General features: G+C 35.7%; 1 protein-coding gene across 3 annotated transcripts in view; it reads left to right on the forward strand.

Annotated features, from left to right (window-relative positions):
• Positions 1-18,798, forward strand: part of LOC150093104 (uncharacterized) — a 95,441-nt gene that overhangs the window by 65,408 nt on the left and 11,235 nt on the right. For all 3 annotated transcript variants that reach the window (XM_090413921.1, XM_090413922.1, XM_090413920.1), the window contains exon 5: positions 9,499-9,718. In XM_090413921.1, the coding sequence (XP_090270047.1) occupies positions 9,499-9,718 (220 nt within the window). The remainder of the gene's footprint in view (positions 1-9,498; positions 9,719-18,798) is intronic.

Below are 18,798 nucleotides of genomic sequence, written 5' to 3' on the forward strand. Positions count from 1 at the left end.
TGTCCATATTTCGACAATCCAGATCATTTATCAAGTATTCCACACATTTTCTCGAAAAAATCAAGAATATTTAAATACAAGAGTTGGATGTGTTAGTCAGCTTTGACATTGTTTCTCTGTTTACCTCCTGATGTTGTGAAGATTTTTGAATTTGTTATACAATAACGATATTTCAGCTGGAAAAACAAGCTCTGTTGATAGGTTGATGGCACTGCCATGGACAAGCCCTCTATCTCCACCGTTGGCAAACTATTTTTTGAATGATCTGGAAGATACCTTGTTCTCATCCATTCATCCCCAACCCTCTCTTTGGTTTCATTGTCGATGATGTTTTTGTAATTTGACCTCATTCTGAAAATGAACTTCCACTTTCCTACAATAGATCAATGGCCTTCACCCACATTCAATTCACCATGGAAAAAGAAAATGCTAATAGTTTACCATTCTTGGACATCCTTACTGATTGCAGTCTCCAGACATTCATTAAAAGTCTGCTCATCACACCTCTCAAAAAATGTGTTGTCAAGCCTTTATTGCAGAGCACCTCAAAACTTTAATGGAATTAAATGGTTATAAACCTTATAAAATACAGCAGATAATTGACTCCTATGTTTCAACACTTAAGGATTCTTCAAAAGGCCACATGGTTCAGATTCTTTATATTTCTAGTATCTCTGAACTGTTGGTGAAATTATTTTGAAGGTGTTATTTTGAAGAAATAACACCTTATTCCCACATTTTCCAATCAACAAACTTTCTCATCTGTTACCATCTATAAAAGACATCATCACCTCTATCTTTAGCTAGTGTTTACCAGATTCCTTGTGAATGTAATTTGACATACTTTGGGCAGACTGACTGTTCTGTGGAAAAAAGAATTAGTGAATGTCAGTATTACATTGAATATGTGAAACCTCAAAAGTTTGGTCTGGCACAGCATAGTATTGGCGCTAAACCCAGTATCCAGTGCAATAAAGCTCATCTTCTCCGTAGAAGCAGTTTTAAATATGCACCTTATCAAAGAAAGTTGTGATCAGCCTAATCTGAATGATTGTCTCTCTCTCTCTCCCAAAAGTTTGGGAGATTCTCTTTTTATATAAACATCAAAAATAATTTTAATATTATTTATTAATATTAATATTAAATTCTAGCTTGCAGCAACTGTTTTTAACAACATACAACAATTGGTAAACCAATTGTTGGATGTACCTTGTATCCCTGTTCTTTGATTTGCTTGTTTCCACATCCTGATGATGTACATTTATTTTCATACTGAAAATAAATGTACTTTTATTTTCAGTATGAAATATCTGTACTTTAATTAAAGTTAATTACTGTGGTGGTTATGCAATTTGTTGTTTAACCCCTAAGATTGAAAATTAGATTATATTTTCAGGGTTTTATATGCTCTCTGAGATCAAAAGAAAATTATAATAAATGTAAAGGACAATTGAAAAGGTTTGAAAACAGATGAAATTATCTAGGATTAATTAGAAGGTGTGAGGTAATGTGGATTTTTAATGGAAGACAACTTTTATTGCACGTGGAACTTTGTATTCCATGTAAAATACATCTACCCAAATAAAATAGATGGAATAATAATTTTTGGAATCAGATCCTTTGTCAATCATTTATGTGCCTCTTACTAATCATCATCATCAAATTTCTGTCATATATCTTCACAGGGTGTACAGGATACTATAATGGTACTACATGAAAAAGGTACATCATTACTAATTTCCTATTGACAATTTTTCTCAAAATTAATCTGTTATCTATGAAGACTTCATTATTATCATCATTCCATATATTCCCCTCTTCTGAGGTACTTTTTCATTGTATCAGTCTGCCTAGATCTTGGTCTTCCTCTGGGTCTTTTTTCCTACTGCCCTGACAAAGAACTTGTTTTGCTAACCTTTCTTCTTCCATTCTATTTAAATGGCCACCTGAGATTAGCTAACACATTTCTGAATGCTTCAGGAATACATATCAAGTATTGATATATGTATTCCTGTTGAGTGTTTTTTTACAATTATGCTGTAACTGCTTGTTTCATTTAGCAGCCTTTCAAACTCCAGACATCTAGAATATCTTTATATTCTAGATGTCTTCCATTTTCATGCCATCCTTTATCATCTCAGATTCCTTTTACAGTATTCTTTCCTCCATTTCTAAGCTTTTTCAATAGCTTAAAGAATATTTTGCCACCTTCCTGATATTTATTTTCTATATTCTTACTAAAGTCTTCCATGACCTTTGTTTAGCTAGTTTTACACAGTACTTTTGCAATTTTTTCTTTAAGATTACAAATTGACTGACTTACCACAAACCTTCAATATACTTTCTTCTTTTTCCTTGATTGCCTCTTTAACTTTCTGAGCCAACCATGGAGTTCTAATTCTTCTTTCTTTGCAAACATCCACACCACATGCCTCTCTGGCTGAATCAGTGAGTGTTTTCTTCAGATTTTGCCACTGAATCTCCAAGGTTCAGTTTTTCTTTTCAGTGTCTCTCATTTTTTGTATAAATGTTGCATTATAGATACTTTTAACATTAGATTCTTTTATAATGCATATAAAGTAACCAGATCCCACTCTAAACCAGCTGAATGTAGTGCATTCAACTGGTTTAGAGTGAGATTTGGTTACTTTACATTACTCCTCCACCACAAAACTTTACTGTGGGTACAACACACTGGTAACAAGCATTCACTAGGCTGCCTCCACACCCTGCCATCAGACTGGAAACGGATGAACCTATTGCTTCAGAGTATCATTTTCTACTGGTCAATTGTCCAGTTCACACACTCTTTGCACCAGGCCAGTTGAGCCGCCTTGTTCGTTGTTGTAATGTTCAGCTTGTGTGCTGCTGCTCTTCCCTAGAAACCCCAGTAAATGGAGTTCTTTTAGTGCTCATCATGGTGTTACTGGCATTCTGGAACTATCACAGATGATCTGTGCTGATTGTAGCAGTGTTTGCATGCCACCTGTTTTAACACTCTCCTGTCCCTGTCAGTCATTTTTGGGAGTCGCCCTGGGTGTTTTCCTGCACTAGTGATGCCAGAACATCTCTATTTGTTAATCACATTGCCAACCATTGATTTTAGATGCTCTAGTTGAGCGGCAATGTTACATATAGACATGCCACCAATGTGACAGCCTACGATGACATGACACCTCTCTTGAAGTCGCTGAGTTCATGTCATGTTGCCATACCACCTGCTACGATGAAATACTGCTTGCTACTATCTGTATACTGATTTTTATGTTATTAACAAACCTGTAATGTTGTAAAGCTTCAAATAACATGGGTGTCTGGACAATTATAATTTCTACAAATAATGAAAATGAAGCTGCCAATTAGTAATAACAAATAAAGCTGCGACTGTATATTTAAGTTCAAAAATGGTAGTAATATGGATGTTAGACTTGCTTTGAACCAGTAGAAATAGCTGAGTTTGAAATGCTGAATTGGTGGTATAAAATTTTTGCAGTGACTACACAGTAATCCAGAAGGCTTAATCACAAGACCAAATATCAGATGATAAAGTAGCTCTGTCGTACCAGTTATAAAAAAATAGAAATAAAATAGAATATGAGAATTACCGAAGAATATTGTTATTTCACTCTTCTTGGCAAGATGTGTACAAGTAGACTTTGAAAATACTAGGAAAACTTCCAGAGAGTTCTGGTATAAAAATCACAATTCTGAGAGAAAAACTATTAACATCACACTTCTCTACTAGTTTCATGTACCCTTTTGTATACTTCTTTGGGAGATTCTACTCTATCACAGTTTACAAGAATTGAACCACCAGTTAAAAAATGGTTTAACAATGGATGTGTGATGGAATACTTATTTAACTGAAACTGTCATGCAAAACATAATCTGCATTACATCCAAGGCCTGCATGCATGAGATTTTTTTTATGAACATTAACCACACTTAGCATAAGATGATACTTTAAACTTTTATCGCAGTGAGTGTTTTATTGAGTTTTTATTGCATCTCTGCTTCCAGTCAATTAATTCAAGGAATCATTTGAAAAGTAATCCCTGGAAAAGTACCATCAAAAATACAAAATATGGCTTCATTACATGGATGATATTTTCATCATTGGACACGTCCACCGGAACAACTAGAAAAATTCATAGCTTACTTGAATAACATTCAGAAATTTTACTATTGAACTAGAAAATAACAGGATTCTACAATTTCTTGGCATACTCCTAGACATCTACAGAAAGGAAAAAAAACTCATTGACTTGGTATATAGGAAACCTATCAAACTAGAAATACAGTCATACCCCAACTTACGCGAATCCGGAGTTATGCAGTTTCATATATGTACGTATTCCTGTCCCGCTTCACGCCTCACCACTAGTTGTATCTTTCTGCTGCCGGCCGCATTCACCAGTGTCACACATGCTGTGAATAAGCACTGACGTGTTTCGCACGGTCTCCATTCATACACGATTTTTATAGTCTACAAACCTTGCGATTGTTTAATGTTATGTTCTTGATAAAAATTTTATAACATAAAAAATAATAATGTCGCCCAAAGGAAGCAAGTCTGATTCTTCTACAGCTAGCAAGAAAAGAAAAACGTTGACTTTGGAAACAAAACTCAACATTATTAAGGATTTTGAAGGCGGAATGAAAATTTGTGAGTTAGCAAAGAAGTTTGATCTACAGGAATCCACAGCAAGAACGATCATAAAAGAAAGGTTTACAGATTTTGGAGGACATAGATTCTAACGAGGAACGAATTGTAGCCACAAGGTAAGGAATAAAAAAAATCATTAGTTTGCTATGAAGAAATTTAGCGTGACAAGAAAAAGACATTATGCCATCAGACGAATCTATTAGATTTTATGAAACCATTGACATCGAAATAACTTTCTTTTTTTTATGTGCAAAAAACTACAATTATGATTATATTTCTTAAAAAAAAAAAAGGTGTTTTTAAACCTTTGGTCCCAATTAACTAATATTTTGTTAATTGGGACCAAAGTCCCAATTAACAAAATATTAGTTAATATACAAAATTATACCTGAGTTACACAAATTCGACTTACACACTTTTTTTGGTCCCACCTACTGCGTAACTTCGGGGTATGACTGTATCTCCATACCACATTTCACCACACCCTTGCAAATGATAGGAATAATTAAAGCACTAGAGGACAACATGACATCTCTTATGACATAAAGAACAGGAATTGAGAACTTAAATACAAAGATGCAGCTAACATTTCCTTATATCCAACATGTAATGGACAAAATTTCTAAAATACTTTGATGATATGACATTAAAAAGTAACTTTCACTTCACTGTGCAAGATTTCAACATTTTTACATCTTATCCAGCCACCTCTTCATCCACTCTCAAGAAACCAGATGTTTATAAAATCTGCTGTTTATGTATAAAATCATATGTTATGTAAGACAAACAGGATGATTTGGAGAGAGAGATCCTTATGGCGGAACATGTTAAAGATGTGGAAAGGAATCAAAAACATCAATGTGGATTTAGCATGTCATACAACCACTGAAAGTCATCCTGTACTTTGGCAGAAAACAGGAATGCCTGTATATACAAACCACAGTTGCTTTGTCCGATAATTCAAAGAAGCTTTGGATACTATATGCAGCCTATTTAATCCAGTAAAAACCAAGGTATCATTTGACACCAGGTCATCATTCATCAAAAATCTTACCTACACCAACCTTGGATATATTTTGAAAGAAAGAGAGAAAGCATATAATCCTGTAAATGCTAGGAGTTATAGTCTAAATCTTGAAAAGAAGAAAAACTTGTAGACATCTTAAGTTGCAAGTAAGAATGACATATCTTTTTTGCTGATATTCAGCATATGTGTTAGGGTTAATTAATCCACCTTCAATCATCTTGAGTGAATCACTGTAATTGGGAATAATACTTTCTGTTTGGAAGTTTGCAAGGATTATTCCAAATTATAAGATCAGTTCATTGCATAAATGAATGTTCACTATTTAGTTTTGTTCACTGAAAGAAGACTAGCTCTTTACTTTAGTATAAAAGGTTGAACAATAATTATATAAAGACTTCACTTTCATTTAGGCAAGTTTTTCCTATCTGAAAACTCAGGTTTTTCCAACAACACAGTCAAACCAGCCAAAAGAAAACACAGATTTAACAGATATAATACTTGAAAGCACACAGCCTTAATTGTTTCATCTTTAACTTCAAGGTAGTCCCTGATTCAAGACTTGTGGAAGGGTTTCTTTTTCATTTTTAATTAACCATACTTTTCCTAATTCAACATAAAGAGTTCTTATGCTCAGTAAGGCAAAAATATTGCATTTTTCATATTTCATAACATATTTCACAGTGCTTTATCAACCATTGTGAAATATGTTATTTTATTTATTTTTTAATGTTCTCATAACCATTACTTGTGTTGAAATATGTGTGAAGGCCCTTTTACCATATACTGTATTTACTAGCACTCTTTTTTCCCATAATTAAAGCTAAAAAATCGTGGTGCGAGATATATGCAGAGATTTTCGGAAACTAAAGTTTTTCAGAAAAAAAAATTAAAATGGGTATGACTTACCAAGAATCTCCTATTTACTATTGCTACTCCGGCCTCAAAAGCGGTTTCCTTGTGTGCATCATCATCTTCTTTCCATTAATTTCAAGCAAAAATTACCAGTAATTTAAAAGACTTGAGATATGTAATGAACAGTCCTTCAGGAATGACTAATGAGAAGTGAAAGCAGAGTGCAAAACAGACAGCAATGGTAGGCAGTAGAGATAGAGCAGCTATGAAAACGTGCATATGATTGGTGCAGTATTAACGGAAGATCACACAAGCCAACAAATGTTGAATTGAAATGCTAATTCTCTTCACCCGAATTCCATAATATCTGTGAGTTAGCCCACTTCTGCATTGCATGGGTGGGAATAACTCACACAAAGTTTCAACCCTGCTTGTTTGGGTACCACTTCAGCATCAAGCTTGTGGGCAGCCTTGCACACACGTTATATAGCATGTTCGTAGTAGAATTTTATTTGAAGTTAGTCTTTGTAATCTGTCTTAATGATATTGAAAATTTCAAATATAATCAAACAAACACTTGTTTTATGTAATTGAAAAATATGACAATAGTTTTTAGTTAGCAGTGTTTGCCAGTGCAACATATGGTTTTACTTGAGTCTATACAGCATACTTTCTGTGGGAGGGGACGTGCTTCATTAGTTTGTCTTTTTTATCCTAGTTGTCTCTAATTGCACTATTTGGAAATATATTACTAGAAAATAAATATCAAGAAGGTGGCAAAATATTCTGGAGGTTGTTGAAGAAGCTTAGGAATGGAGGAAAGAGTGCTGTAAAAGGAGTTAGAGATGATAAAGGTGACATGAAAACAGGAGAAAAAGATATCCTTGAAGTATGGAGTAATTACTTTGAAAAACTGCTAAATGAAACAAGCAGTGATGACAGCACAGTGATAAAAAACACTGACCAGGCATGCAGTCAGGAATACATATCCATACTTGAAGTAGAAAAAGCCATCAAAGGCTTGAAATGTGGAAAGACAGCAGGAGTAGATATTCGACCAGAAATGCTGAAGTATGGTGGTATAAAAGTCTTACAGTGGCTGCACTGCATAGTTCAGAAAGCCTGGACAGAGGGACGAATTCCCAATGATTGGAGTAGAGCTCTCATAGTACCCATATATAAAAAGGGAAATAAAACTGAATGTGAGAATTACAGAGGTATTTCCCTACTGAGTTTTCCTGGCAAGATCTATGCCAGTATACTTGAGAAACGGTTGAGAAGAATTGTGGAAGAAAAGCTTGGTGAAGAACAAGCTGGATTCAGGCCAAATAGAGGCTGTCAGGATCAGATCTTCACTTTACGACAAATAGTCGAGAAAGCATGGGAATATAACAAAGATCTGTATTTAAGTTTTGTCAATTTGGAAAAGGCATATGACAAGGTGCCAAGAGAGAAGCTATTCAATACGCTGCAGTTATATGGTGTCAATGGGGCATTATATCAAGCAGTACTTAGTCTTTATTTGAGTTGTAAGTCAGCAGTTAGAATTGAAGGAAGTACAGGAAGATGGTTTAATGTTAAATCTGGTGTGAGACAAGGATGTACATTATCCCCTCTGTTATTCATTATCTATATGGATCACATTATGAAAGAAAGTGGTATTAAACATGATATCAAAATTGGAGATGTTAATGTCAGCTCTTTGCTTTATGCGGATGATGTTATACTTCTAAATAAATCCGCTACAAGTCTGCAAGATTCTCTGACTAAATTGAATAGCTGTTGTAATAGATATGGTATGAAGGTCAGCAATAAAAAGACAAAGACGATGAAAATAGGCAGAATCATTGAAAATGTCAACTGTGTTGTGAATGGAGAACCTGTGGAACAAGTAAAACATTTCAGCTACTTAGGCACAATTTTTACTGAAAATGGTAAATTAAATATAGAAATAGACAACAGAATCAGCAAAGCTGGTATGGTGGGAAGTCAATTGAATAAATTCATATGGAATAAGAGAGAAATTAGTTGGAACACTAAATTAGCTGTATACAACAGCTAATTTAGTGTTCAAACCAGTTTTAACTTATGGATCTGAGAGCTGGGTCAGAAGTAAAACACTTGACCAAAGACTAGAGACCGCAGATATGACAGTCCTGAGAAAGATTAGAGGCGTGAACAGATGGCATCGATCACAATATCATATTAAAAATGAGGATATTAGGAAAGAACTTGACATAGTCAGCATCCAGGAATGCATCAGCAGAGCTAATCTCAGGTGGTATGGTCACTTAAATAGAATGGGAGAGGAAAGATTAGCAAAACAAATGTTCTCTGCCAGGTTGGCAGGAAAATGACTCAGAGGAAGACGAAGATATAGGTGGATTGATACGGTACAAAGTGCCTTAGACGATAGAAATATAAGATCTGATAATGTTGGAGTCTTGACAAGTAACAGACTGATTTGGAGGAAAATTGTAGATAGGAAGTTAGTGATGATGTAATTTTTTCATGTAGTACTGTCATATCCTGTACACCCCTTGAGGGTACATAGCAGGAATTTGATGATGATGGAAATATATTACACGGACTGCAAATGTCTCCGTACCTTATTCAGTGAAATAATAAAACTACTTGTTTTTCTTGCATCTGCAGTATAGTGGCTGTTGGGGAGGGTGTGCTCTTACTGTACAGAACGAGGTTACTATTGTCCTGACACAAATGTGTTTTAAACTTTTTTTCATGTGCAAGGTATATGCGAAACTTTTTAATTTCTCTTTTCATGAAGTAAATCAGGGCTGCGAGTTATATTCGAGTAAATACAGTACTGTAAGTAATGGGTAAAATAACACCTTCTCATACTGTATTAAGTATTTGAGGAAACTTACTGAATAGGAGTAAAAAGGTTCTTTACTAGCCACACTTATTTATTTTGTCCTCATCGCATTTTTAGGGATGCTTTAGTATTTGGCATTAATGCAACAACTCGTTCCTTAGAAAAAGACTTACTTGCTGCTGCTGTTATATCCAAAATAGCTAATCCACCTCATCTTGTTCAGCATTTCTTACCGTTATGTGCAAGTAAAGGGATTCCTGTTGTTGGGATACAAGAACTTTCTACTACAGTTGCAAATTTGTTTAACATTAGTTGTCTCACAGCATTAGGAATCAAAGTGAGTATGAACAAATATTATCTGTATATTTCTGAGTAGGTTTTTCAAATTTTCTTTTTTGTTATATACATCTTGAAAAAAATAAAATAGTTGTGAAGAAATAGAATGAAATAGTTTCATCTTGAATTTTATCATCCTATATTAATATCTATAGTTGTCAAATGCCTTTTGTTTTTTCAAAATATATATATATAAATATATATAGCCTTTTGTTTTTTCAAAATAATGTTTTTGGTCTTCAAATGTGATAGAAACTGTTAAAGTTTGTGATTAATAAAGTTACTAAAAGAATTTATTTTGATCACAATTTAACAAGTAGGAACCTTTAACAAAAAGGAAAAATATACTTGCATCTAAGTGTGAAATACAACTGAGAATATTTGTTATCTCACGTAAGAAAATTTGTTGTAATATGATGAAAATAAGGTAATTAAATTATAGAATATTGGTCATAAGAATTTTGCATGTAAAGGCTTGTTGTTAAACAATTGAAACAAGGGATTATAGGTTATGTCAATTCTTAGAAAATTTTGGTAAGCTGATAAAGTTTAGTGAATGTGACTCATAGGGTTAGCAAGAACCAAGGTAAGGTCCAAAGTCAAGGTTCCCGATTATAGATGTCGCCATGAGTCAGTCGCAATCACACGGCCCACGGGAATTTTGGGCAGAAAAACGCCACCCTAACTGGTCACAGGAAGCGTATCCAGACAACGGGGGAAGGAGGATTAATTGCAGAAGGTACTGGTAGGGTCATGGTATAAAAGGGTTAAGAACTCCCCCCCCCCACACACACACGAGGCTCTCTTGGTTCTCCAGTCTTCGTAGGGGTTGTCTTATGTGGTTTTCCTGAGTGATAGTCAGGAGTTCTCTCCTTTCGCCATGACAAGGAACAAAGTAAGTGGGATTTCGGTCCTAATTCCCTATTATAGAAAGGAGGAATGCCATACAGCTGAGAAGAAAGGTAACTACTGCATGTTATATCTACCATGTTCTTGACAAAAAAAAGAAAATCTGTGGAGAAGTGGGTGCCCCTGTAGTGAATCTCACGATCACAGAGTCGCAGATCCATTGTGTTTCCTTGGAAGAAGCTTGTTGTGCTGAAGACGTGAAGGTCCACCTTGATCCGAGAAATCTCAGTATGGTCCACTACAGAAGAATTCGTCCTCGGAAATTACAGACGAGTAAGAGCAGAGACTAGCATAGAAGATCCTTATCAAATGCTATCATAAAATCTTATATTATATCAAACCTTATGTAGCTGTGATTGTAGTTCAGTTACCGATCTATTGAGAGACTTGAATGAGAGTTGAACTACGACTTTAGAGCATTTAAGAATAGAAAGGGAATAAGTTTGTCAGTGTTAATGGATAAATAATCGTGTGTCTAGTAACTTATGCATGTCATCTATATTTTGTCTGAGAGCTGCCTGAAGAATTGAATGTGGTTACTATTGTAGCGATAGGACTGTTTAACCCATATTACTCTCGTGAATTAACGTGTGTAAACTAATTGTGTTTAATTAAGGTATTGTATCATATTATTATGCTCAAACAGATGAGAAGTTTTAGTCAATTGTTAGCATTTGCGAGGATATCCTTTTACCGTATGTGTGGAGTCTTTTGAGGTGGCATAATCGGCCTTCCCACATAGAATTTTATAACCTATCATTTGTGTTTTGCTAGTATGGCTTTGTATTGCCTCAGCTTAGTATTGAATTAAGTTTTAACAATCTTTAATGTATTTTATTGTGCTTATGTGTATAATAAACTTTCAGTGAAAACTCAGTTGTCTGAAATTGCCATTCAATGCACCGCTTGTAATAATGTATGAATCTAGCGGGGGGGGGGGGAAGAAATTTTAGTTGCGGGTTCAAGGTCATGACTTCTTGTTTCACACCTAAACATATTTAAGAAATTGCTTCTTGTTTTGATTTTCTTTCATAAACTAAATGTCCTAAATGGTTCAGCTAAAAAATATAAATGTTTTAGGATATTAAGGGGAGCAAAGGCTTAGATACCTTGTATTTGGGTGATATCACGTATAATAAGAAATTTGTTACAATCAAGATAAAAGATAAACTTAAGAGGAATTAACAATTATAGGACAGTAAAAGGGGGACACAACAAAACTACTTCTGAAATAAGCCTCAAATGACAACCTGGGAGATTTTTGAAAAAGGACTTTAGGACACTGAGTAACTGCCCAAGTAGATGGCATTGGTCATTCATCAGGATTGTCTTTATAGCAGTTCAGTACCTAGGCAATTTGTGAAAAGTAAGACGTGCTATACATTATTTGATTTGCTGTCAGAGATCATATTGGTTTCAGAATGTCAGAGTGTCTCTTTACTGTAACTTGGCTAATTAAGATTTTTCTTGTTAAAAGTTAATGATTTGAGTAATTAGTTAAATACGAAAAATTTAGAGCTGAAGTTTTTCTTTCACAAAAAGCATCTTGATTTCCACTTTGAAATGTTTTTGAACTGTATACAGAATTATCTTCTATTCTATATATTCTTGATTCTGTACTGCTACTATACTTCTGTATTACTACTACTTATAAAACTTTTGTTTCTATACTTCTATATATATATATTGTCTTTATATTTTTATCCTCTTTGATAGAGCAACTTTTTTAATATTTGCATATTAAGTTTGGCAAAAACAGGTTATTGATTATACTTATGGATTAAACATTTTTATTTGGTGTTTAGTTCAGTGTATAAATGAGACATTTTTTGAGTGGGAAGAATCAGTGTTGGAAATTGTCTTCCTTTCAATCTGGGGTGTTGGTCACCAGGTAACTCACATCCCATTTTAGTGGTTGCTCTTGGCATATGGAAGACTTGAAAAATTTCTCTTATGAGAGTTAGTTGAACATCTGCAAATGTTATGTTTTTCTCTGTATTGACTTCATATGTCTGAGAATTAAGAACTGTTATGTGCCTGGATGTGAAAAGTACTTTCTATACCACTTCAAGTCCTCATACAAACATTTAGCAGAACTACTCATCATATTTGACCAGACAATTGCTTGTGTTATAGTATTCTGTTACACAGTGGAGCATCATTATTGATTGGTTGATATGTCTGGCTCTTTCTTGATGATATCATGCAATTTTTACAACTTGCAGTTAGAATACACACTTCCCACTATTGTTACTATTCCACTATTTCTTCTGTGCAAATATTTTTCTCCATATGGCAGTTGAAGACAGAGAAGTATTTGAATTTAACTGAATTATATTCATAATGTATGTCTCTACATGCCTATGAAATACAAACATGTTTAAAAGTTGTTTTGGTGGAGAAGTGTGCTCAAGAATACTTGAGCTCAACAATGATGCTATTTTTTTAAAATGTTTGAGAAAATTTAAGCTTAGGAGTGAAAAAACAAAAGGTTAAAAAAACATGTTAATCCTCTATATATCACACATAGCAGAACCTGTAGAATACTGGTACCCTGTATGGACTAGATTAAAAATGGAGAAGGAATTGAGTAATTAAAAAATATATATTTTTATTTATTTATTTGAACAATATAGGTAGTAGTTTTGGAAACACTGAACAAAGAGGTTAGACGGAAGATGAAGGCAGAATGTGAAGCTTACTGGAATAGTATTGCAGCTGATCTGGAAGAAGCAGCATACAGGCATGAGTACTGGACTATATCAGACCCTCAGGAGACTGAGTGGTAAAACTAAATCAATAAATGACAACATCAAGAAGGCAGATGGCACTTTTGTGAGCTTTCCTGTTGAGCGCCTTCAGTGGTGGAAAGAATTCTTCCAGCAGCTGACCTGCCAGATAATCCATTCTTCAATGGTGAACTAATGATTGATGAAGTGAAGAGTGGAATAAGAGCATTGAGGAATGGAAAAGTGCTTGGATTGAGTCAAGTTACCTCCGAAGCGATTAAAGCCGGAGAAGGTGTTCTGCTACTATAGTGGCTCCATGTCTTCCTGACATTCATCTGGTGCATGGAATGCATCCCAACAGTATGGGAAAAAAGGCCATCATTGTACCGATCCTGAATAAAGGTGATAGCCGGGAATGCAAGAACTACCGCAGCATAAGCTTTCTTTTAATCATCGGCAAGGTATTCATGAAGGTCATACAAACAAGGCTGCAGAAGTATCATGAACAGACAGCTGTGAGGAACAAGCAGGTTTCAGGTCGCATCAGGTCTGCACTGATCAAATATTTGCTATTTGCCAACTGATGGAGGAAAGAATCAGATTTAGGAAGCGAACTGTGATTGTCTTTGACTGTGTTCATTGGCCTGCTTTGTCGAAGGCATTAGAAAACGAGCATATGCCACTGATCATCCAACTCCTCAAAGCATTATATAATGGCTCCACCAGCAGTGTACAGATTTGAAATGAACTATCCAAGGATTTTCCTGTCCGAACTGGAGTCCGTGGGAGATGTTGTTTCTCCCCTGCTTTTCAACATTGTGATTGACACCATTATGAGAGAAGCTTTCAAGGATAGACGCAGAGTCCAGCACAGCACAAACATCTTCCTGACTGACTTGATGTTTGCAAATCACAGTGCCATATGACCTAAGAATCAATGTGGAGAAAACTAAAGTTATGACCACAGATGGATCACAGGCTGGTGTTTATCTTAATGGCATCCAAACTGAGGAGGTCCATAAATTCAAATATCTGGGGTCATTTGTGCAGGAGAAGAAAGTGGCATCCATTATTGAAGTCCACAGTAGGATTTGTCAGGCAGCAGAAGCTATTGCCTCACTCAAATGGTGCCTCTTGAAGAGAACCAGCATCTCCACCAAGACAAAAATTCACCTCTTTTGGACACTGATCATACTAATCCTCTAAAAAAATGTAGACTGCGGTGGTTTGGCCATGTCTGCAGAATGAACACCGGTCGCTGCCTCACAAGCTGCTCTGGCAGAAACAACATGCCCAGTGGAGAGTTCAGTGAGCAGCACTGAAGAAAACGTGGCTTGGGCATGTCAAGGATGACCTGCAGAACCAGCAGCTGACCATTGATGTGGCTAGAGTTGTCTCCACTGATCATCAAGAATGGAAGCATATTGGTTGAAAGGTCAACCTGCTCATCAATCGCCAGTTAAGGACTAAAGAAGAAGAATGAACTAGATTAAATGGAGAAAGAACTGACTAATTAAAAAAATATTTTTATTTATTTATTTGAACAGTATAGGTAGTAGTTTTGGAAACACTGTGAATTGATGTTGACCAGCAGCTATTTGCATTTTATAGACTTAGTTGGAAGTTAATAACATATAATAGGATATAATAATATAATGATAATAAAAAAGCACCCATAGCTCAATCAGTAATGACCTATGTTAAAAAGACTAACACACTCCTAAGGGATAGAGCAAAGGGATGGCAACTAACAAGCTTGCTATATTAAAGTTGAGGTCCCTGTTTTTCTTTATATATGTAACTCCCACTCATGAAAAGTTGTTGTGAATCTATATTATGTTAGAGAAAATGTCAGCACATGTGATAACAAAGCCTCAGTTTTGTCATCGTATGTCCTCTCTTCAGCTGACCCACAAGATGCTTCGCAAATGAGACATCAAGTGTTACGGGATAATTCAGAACTATCACACTGTTGCTATGATACAACGGAAAGATAAAAGTGTTGGAGTTTTTGAAAATGGCATTAGATCCTAAATATCTAAATATTAACCCAAGTATCAACTTGTCTGAATACATCCTAGCCTTCATTAGGATATGGTATTTGAGACATCAAGTGTTTGAAATTGGAAGTGATTACTATTTAGTCTTGAGCAGGATAAAATTGAATTTCATATTGAAAAGAAGAAGATATAAGAAAGTTTTAAAGCGAATAAAAGTTGAGCAGCTCTCAGATATGAACTGTAGACTAAAATACACAAACATTATTCAAGAAAAAATGAAATGGTTTGAGAACAGGAACCAAACCTTGGAGATTCAGTGGCAAGCCCTGAAGAAAACACTGATTGATTCAGCCAGAGAGGCATGTGGTGAGGTTGTCTGCAAGGATAGAAAAATCAGAACTCCATGGTGGATGCAGCAAGTTAAAGAGGCAGTGAAGGAAAAGAAGAAAGCATATCGAAAGTTCCTTGCAAATAAGTCAGCTTGTGCTCTTAGAGAATACAGAGACAAATGTAAGAAAGCTAAACACTGTGTAAAACTGGTTAAACAAAAGTCATGGGAAGACTTTGGTAAGAACATAGAAAATAAATATTAAGAAGGTGGGAAGATATTCTAAACTCAGAAATGATAAAGGTGACATGAAAACTGGAGAAAAAGATATCCTTGAAGTATGGAGTAAATACCTCGAAATATTACTAAATGAAACAAGCAGTGATAGCACAGTGGTAAAAAACACAACAGACATGCAGTCAGGAATACATATCCATACTTGAAGTAGAAAAAGCTATCAAAGGTCTAAAATGTGGAAAGGCAGCAAGAGTAGATGATATTTGACCAGAAATGCTCAAGTATGGTGGTATAAAAGTCTTACAGTGGTGCATAGTTCAGAAGGCCTGGACAGAGGGACAAATTCCAGATGATTGGAGTAGAGCTGTCATAGTACCCATATATAAAAAGGGAAATAGAACTGAATGTGAGAATTACAGGTATTTCTCTACTGAGTGTTCCTGGTAAGATTTATGCAAGTATAATTGAGAAACAGTTGAGAAGGATTGTGGAAGAAAAGCTTGGTGAAGAACAAGCTAGATTCAGGGCAAATAGAGGCTGTCAGGATCAGATCTTCGCTTTACAACAAATAGTTGAAAAATCATGGGCATATGACAAGGTGCCAAGAGAGAAGCTATTCAAAACGCTACACAGTTACGTGGTGTCAGTATGGAATTATATCCAGCAATACTTAGTCTTTATTTGAGTTGTAAGTCAGCAGTTAGAATTGAAGGAAGTACAGAAAGATGGTTTAATGTTAAATCTGGTGCCAGACAAGGATGTACATTATCACCTCTGTTATTCATTATCTATATGGATCACATTATGAAGGAAAGTGGTATTAAACCTGATATTAAAATTGGAGATGTTAATGTCAGCTCTTTTGCTTTATGCAGACTTCTTATACTTCTAAATAAATCCGCTACGTCTGCAAGATTCCCTGACTAAATTGAATAGCTGTTGTAATAGATATGGTATGAAGGTCACCAATAACAAGACAACTACAATGAAAATATGCAGAAGCATTGAAAATATCAACTGCATTGTTGAATGGAGAACCTATAGAACAAGTGAAACATTTCAGTTACTTAGGCATGATTTTTAATGAAGATGGTGAATTAAATATGGAAATAGACAACAGAATCAACAAAGCTGGTTTGGTAGGAAGTCAACTGAATACATTTATATGGAATAAGAGAGAAATTACTCAAAACATTAAATTAGCCGTATACAAGACAGTATTCAAACCAATTTTAACTTTTGGATCTGAGAGCTGGGTTAGAAGTAAAACACTTGACTAGAGATCGCAAATATGAGAGTCCTAAGAAAGATTAGGGGTGTGAACAGATGGTATCAATGGCAATATCATATTAAAAACAAGGATATTAAGAAAACTTGACATTGTCAGCATCCAGGAATGCATTAGCAGAGCTAATCTCAGGTGGTATGGTCACTTAAACAGAATGGGCAAGGAAAGATTAGCAAAACAAGTGTCTGCCAGGTTTAGCAGGAAAAAGGCCCAGAGGAAGACCAAGATATAGGGGGATTGAAGAAGTGCCTTAGAAGATAGAAATATAAGATCTGATAATGTTGCAGTCTTGACAGGTAACAGACTGATTTGGAGGAAAAGTCTAGATAGGAAATTAGTAATGATGTAAATTTTTCATGTAGTATTGTCATATCCTGTGCACCTCTTGAGGATACATGGCAGAAATTCGATGATGATATTTGATATAGGATATGTCTATAGATTTGCAGATATAATGGGATGCAGCTCTCCTTGTTTGACTGCTTGAGGAATGAAAACCTGAGGAGGAGGAAAACCTATGCCACTTCTACATGAGACAGGCTAACCAAACTCAAAAAGTCGAAAAATGAATGTCCTAAGTTCAAGCAAAACTATGGATAGGGTTTGCAGTCATTTATGTATAGAAGCATGAATGAAAGCCCTGGGATGTGGGAATCCTGGAACACTCCAGCAGGGAAATCTGAAAAGAGAGAAAGATGAAGCTAACCACTATGATATACCCTGAGTGGCCATTTATTTTGAACAGCATTTAATAATAAGCAGGACTCCCTTTTGCCTTAAGAATGGCTTGTATTCTCTGACATTAATTCAACTAAATGTCTAAAATGTTCCTCTGAGATGTTTGTCCATGCTGTCACAGTGGCATTGGCCATTTATTTCCAATGGATAGTGGCATGTTGCTGCCAACTGCCAGAGATGTCCGATTGGGTTGAGGTTTAGGGAGAGAGCTAGCCACTGGCAGGGTGCACTAAGTACCTATTTGAAAATGGGTGAACATCATCAGCAATAATTGTAAGATAGGCTGTGGCATTCAGGCAGTGTTCAACTAGTAGCAGGAGATCTAGCATGTGGCAAGAAAACATTCCCCCACACCATTATATCCTCATCACCAGTCTGAGCTGTTGCTACTTGGCAGGAAGAGTCCATGGCCTCATGTTTTCCCATGATATTCTGGTTCTGCCATCAGCACCATACAAACTAGGACTCATCAGACCAGGCAGTATTTTTACAGTCAACAGTTGTCCAGTGTTGGTGATCTTGTGCCTGCTGAAGCCACATCTTCCTATTCTTAGCTGTGACAGCATTGGGACTCAGAATGGCATTTGCTGTACTCCATCCGTGACAGTGTGCAACAAACTGCATGCTCCAAGATGATGTTCTTACCATCACTGTTGTACTGGGCTGCGATTTGGCTGGTTGTGACCCCCATATCACATTTCACAATCTTTGCTATTCTTCTCTGATCTCGTACATCAATGAACTGTTTCCATCCATAGGGCTGCTGTTGGCTTGAAGTTGTCTGGTTATAACACCACTCATGATACAACCTATGCACTGTTGTGCATGAAACATTCAGAAGAGTAGACATTT

This window comes from Typopeltis vanoorti, chromosome 24, assembly GCF_054136105.1.
Source record: "Typopeltis vanoorti isolate ZY-2024b chromosome 24, IOZ_Tvanoo_1.0, whole genome shotgun sequence".
Lineage (NCBI taxonomy): Eukaryota > Metazoa > Arthropoda > Arachnida > Uropygi > Thelyphonidae > Typopeltis > Typopeltis vanoorti.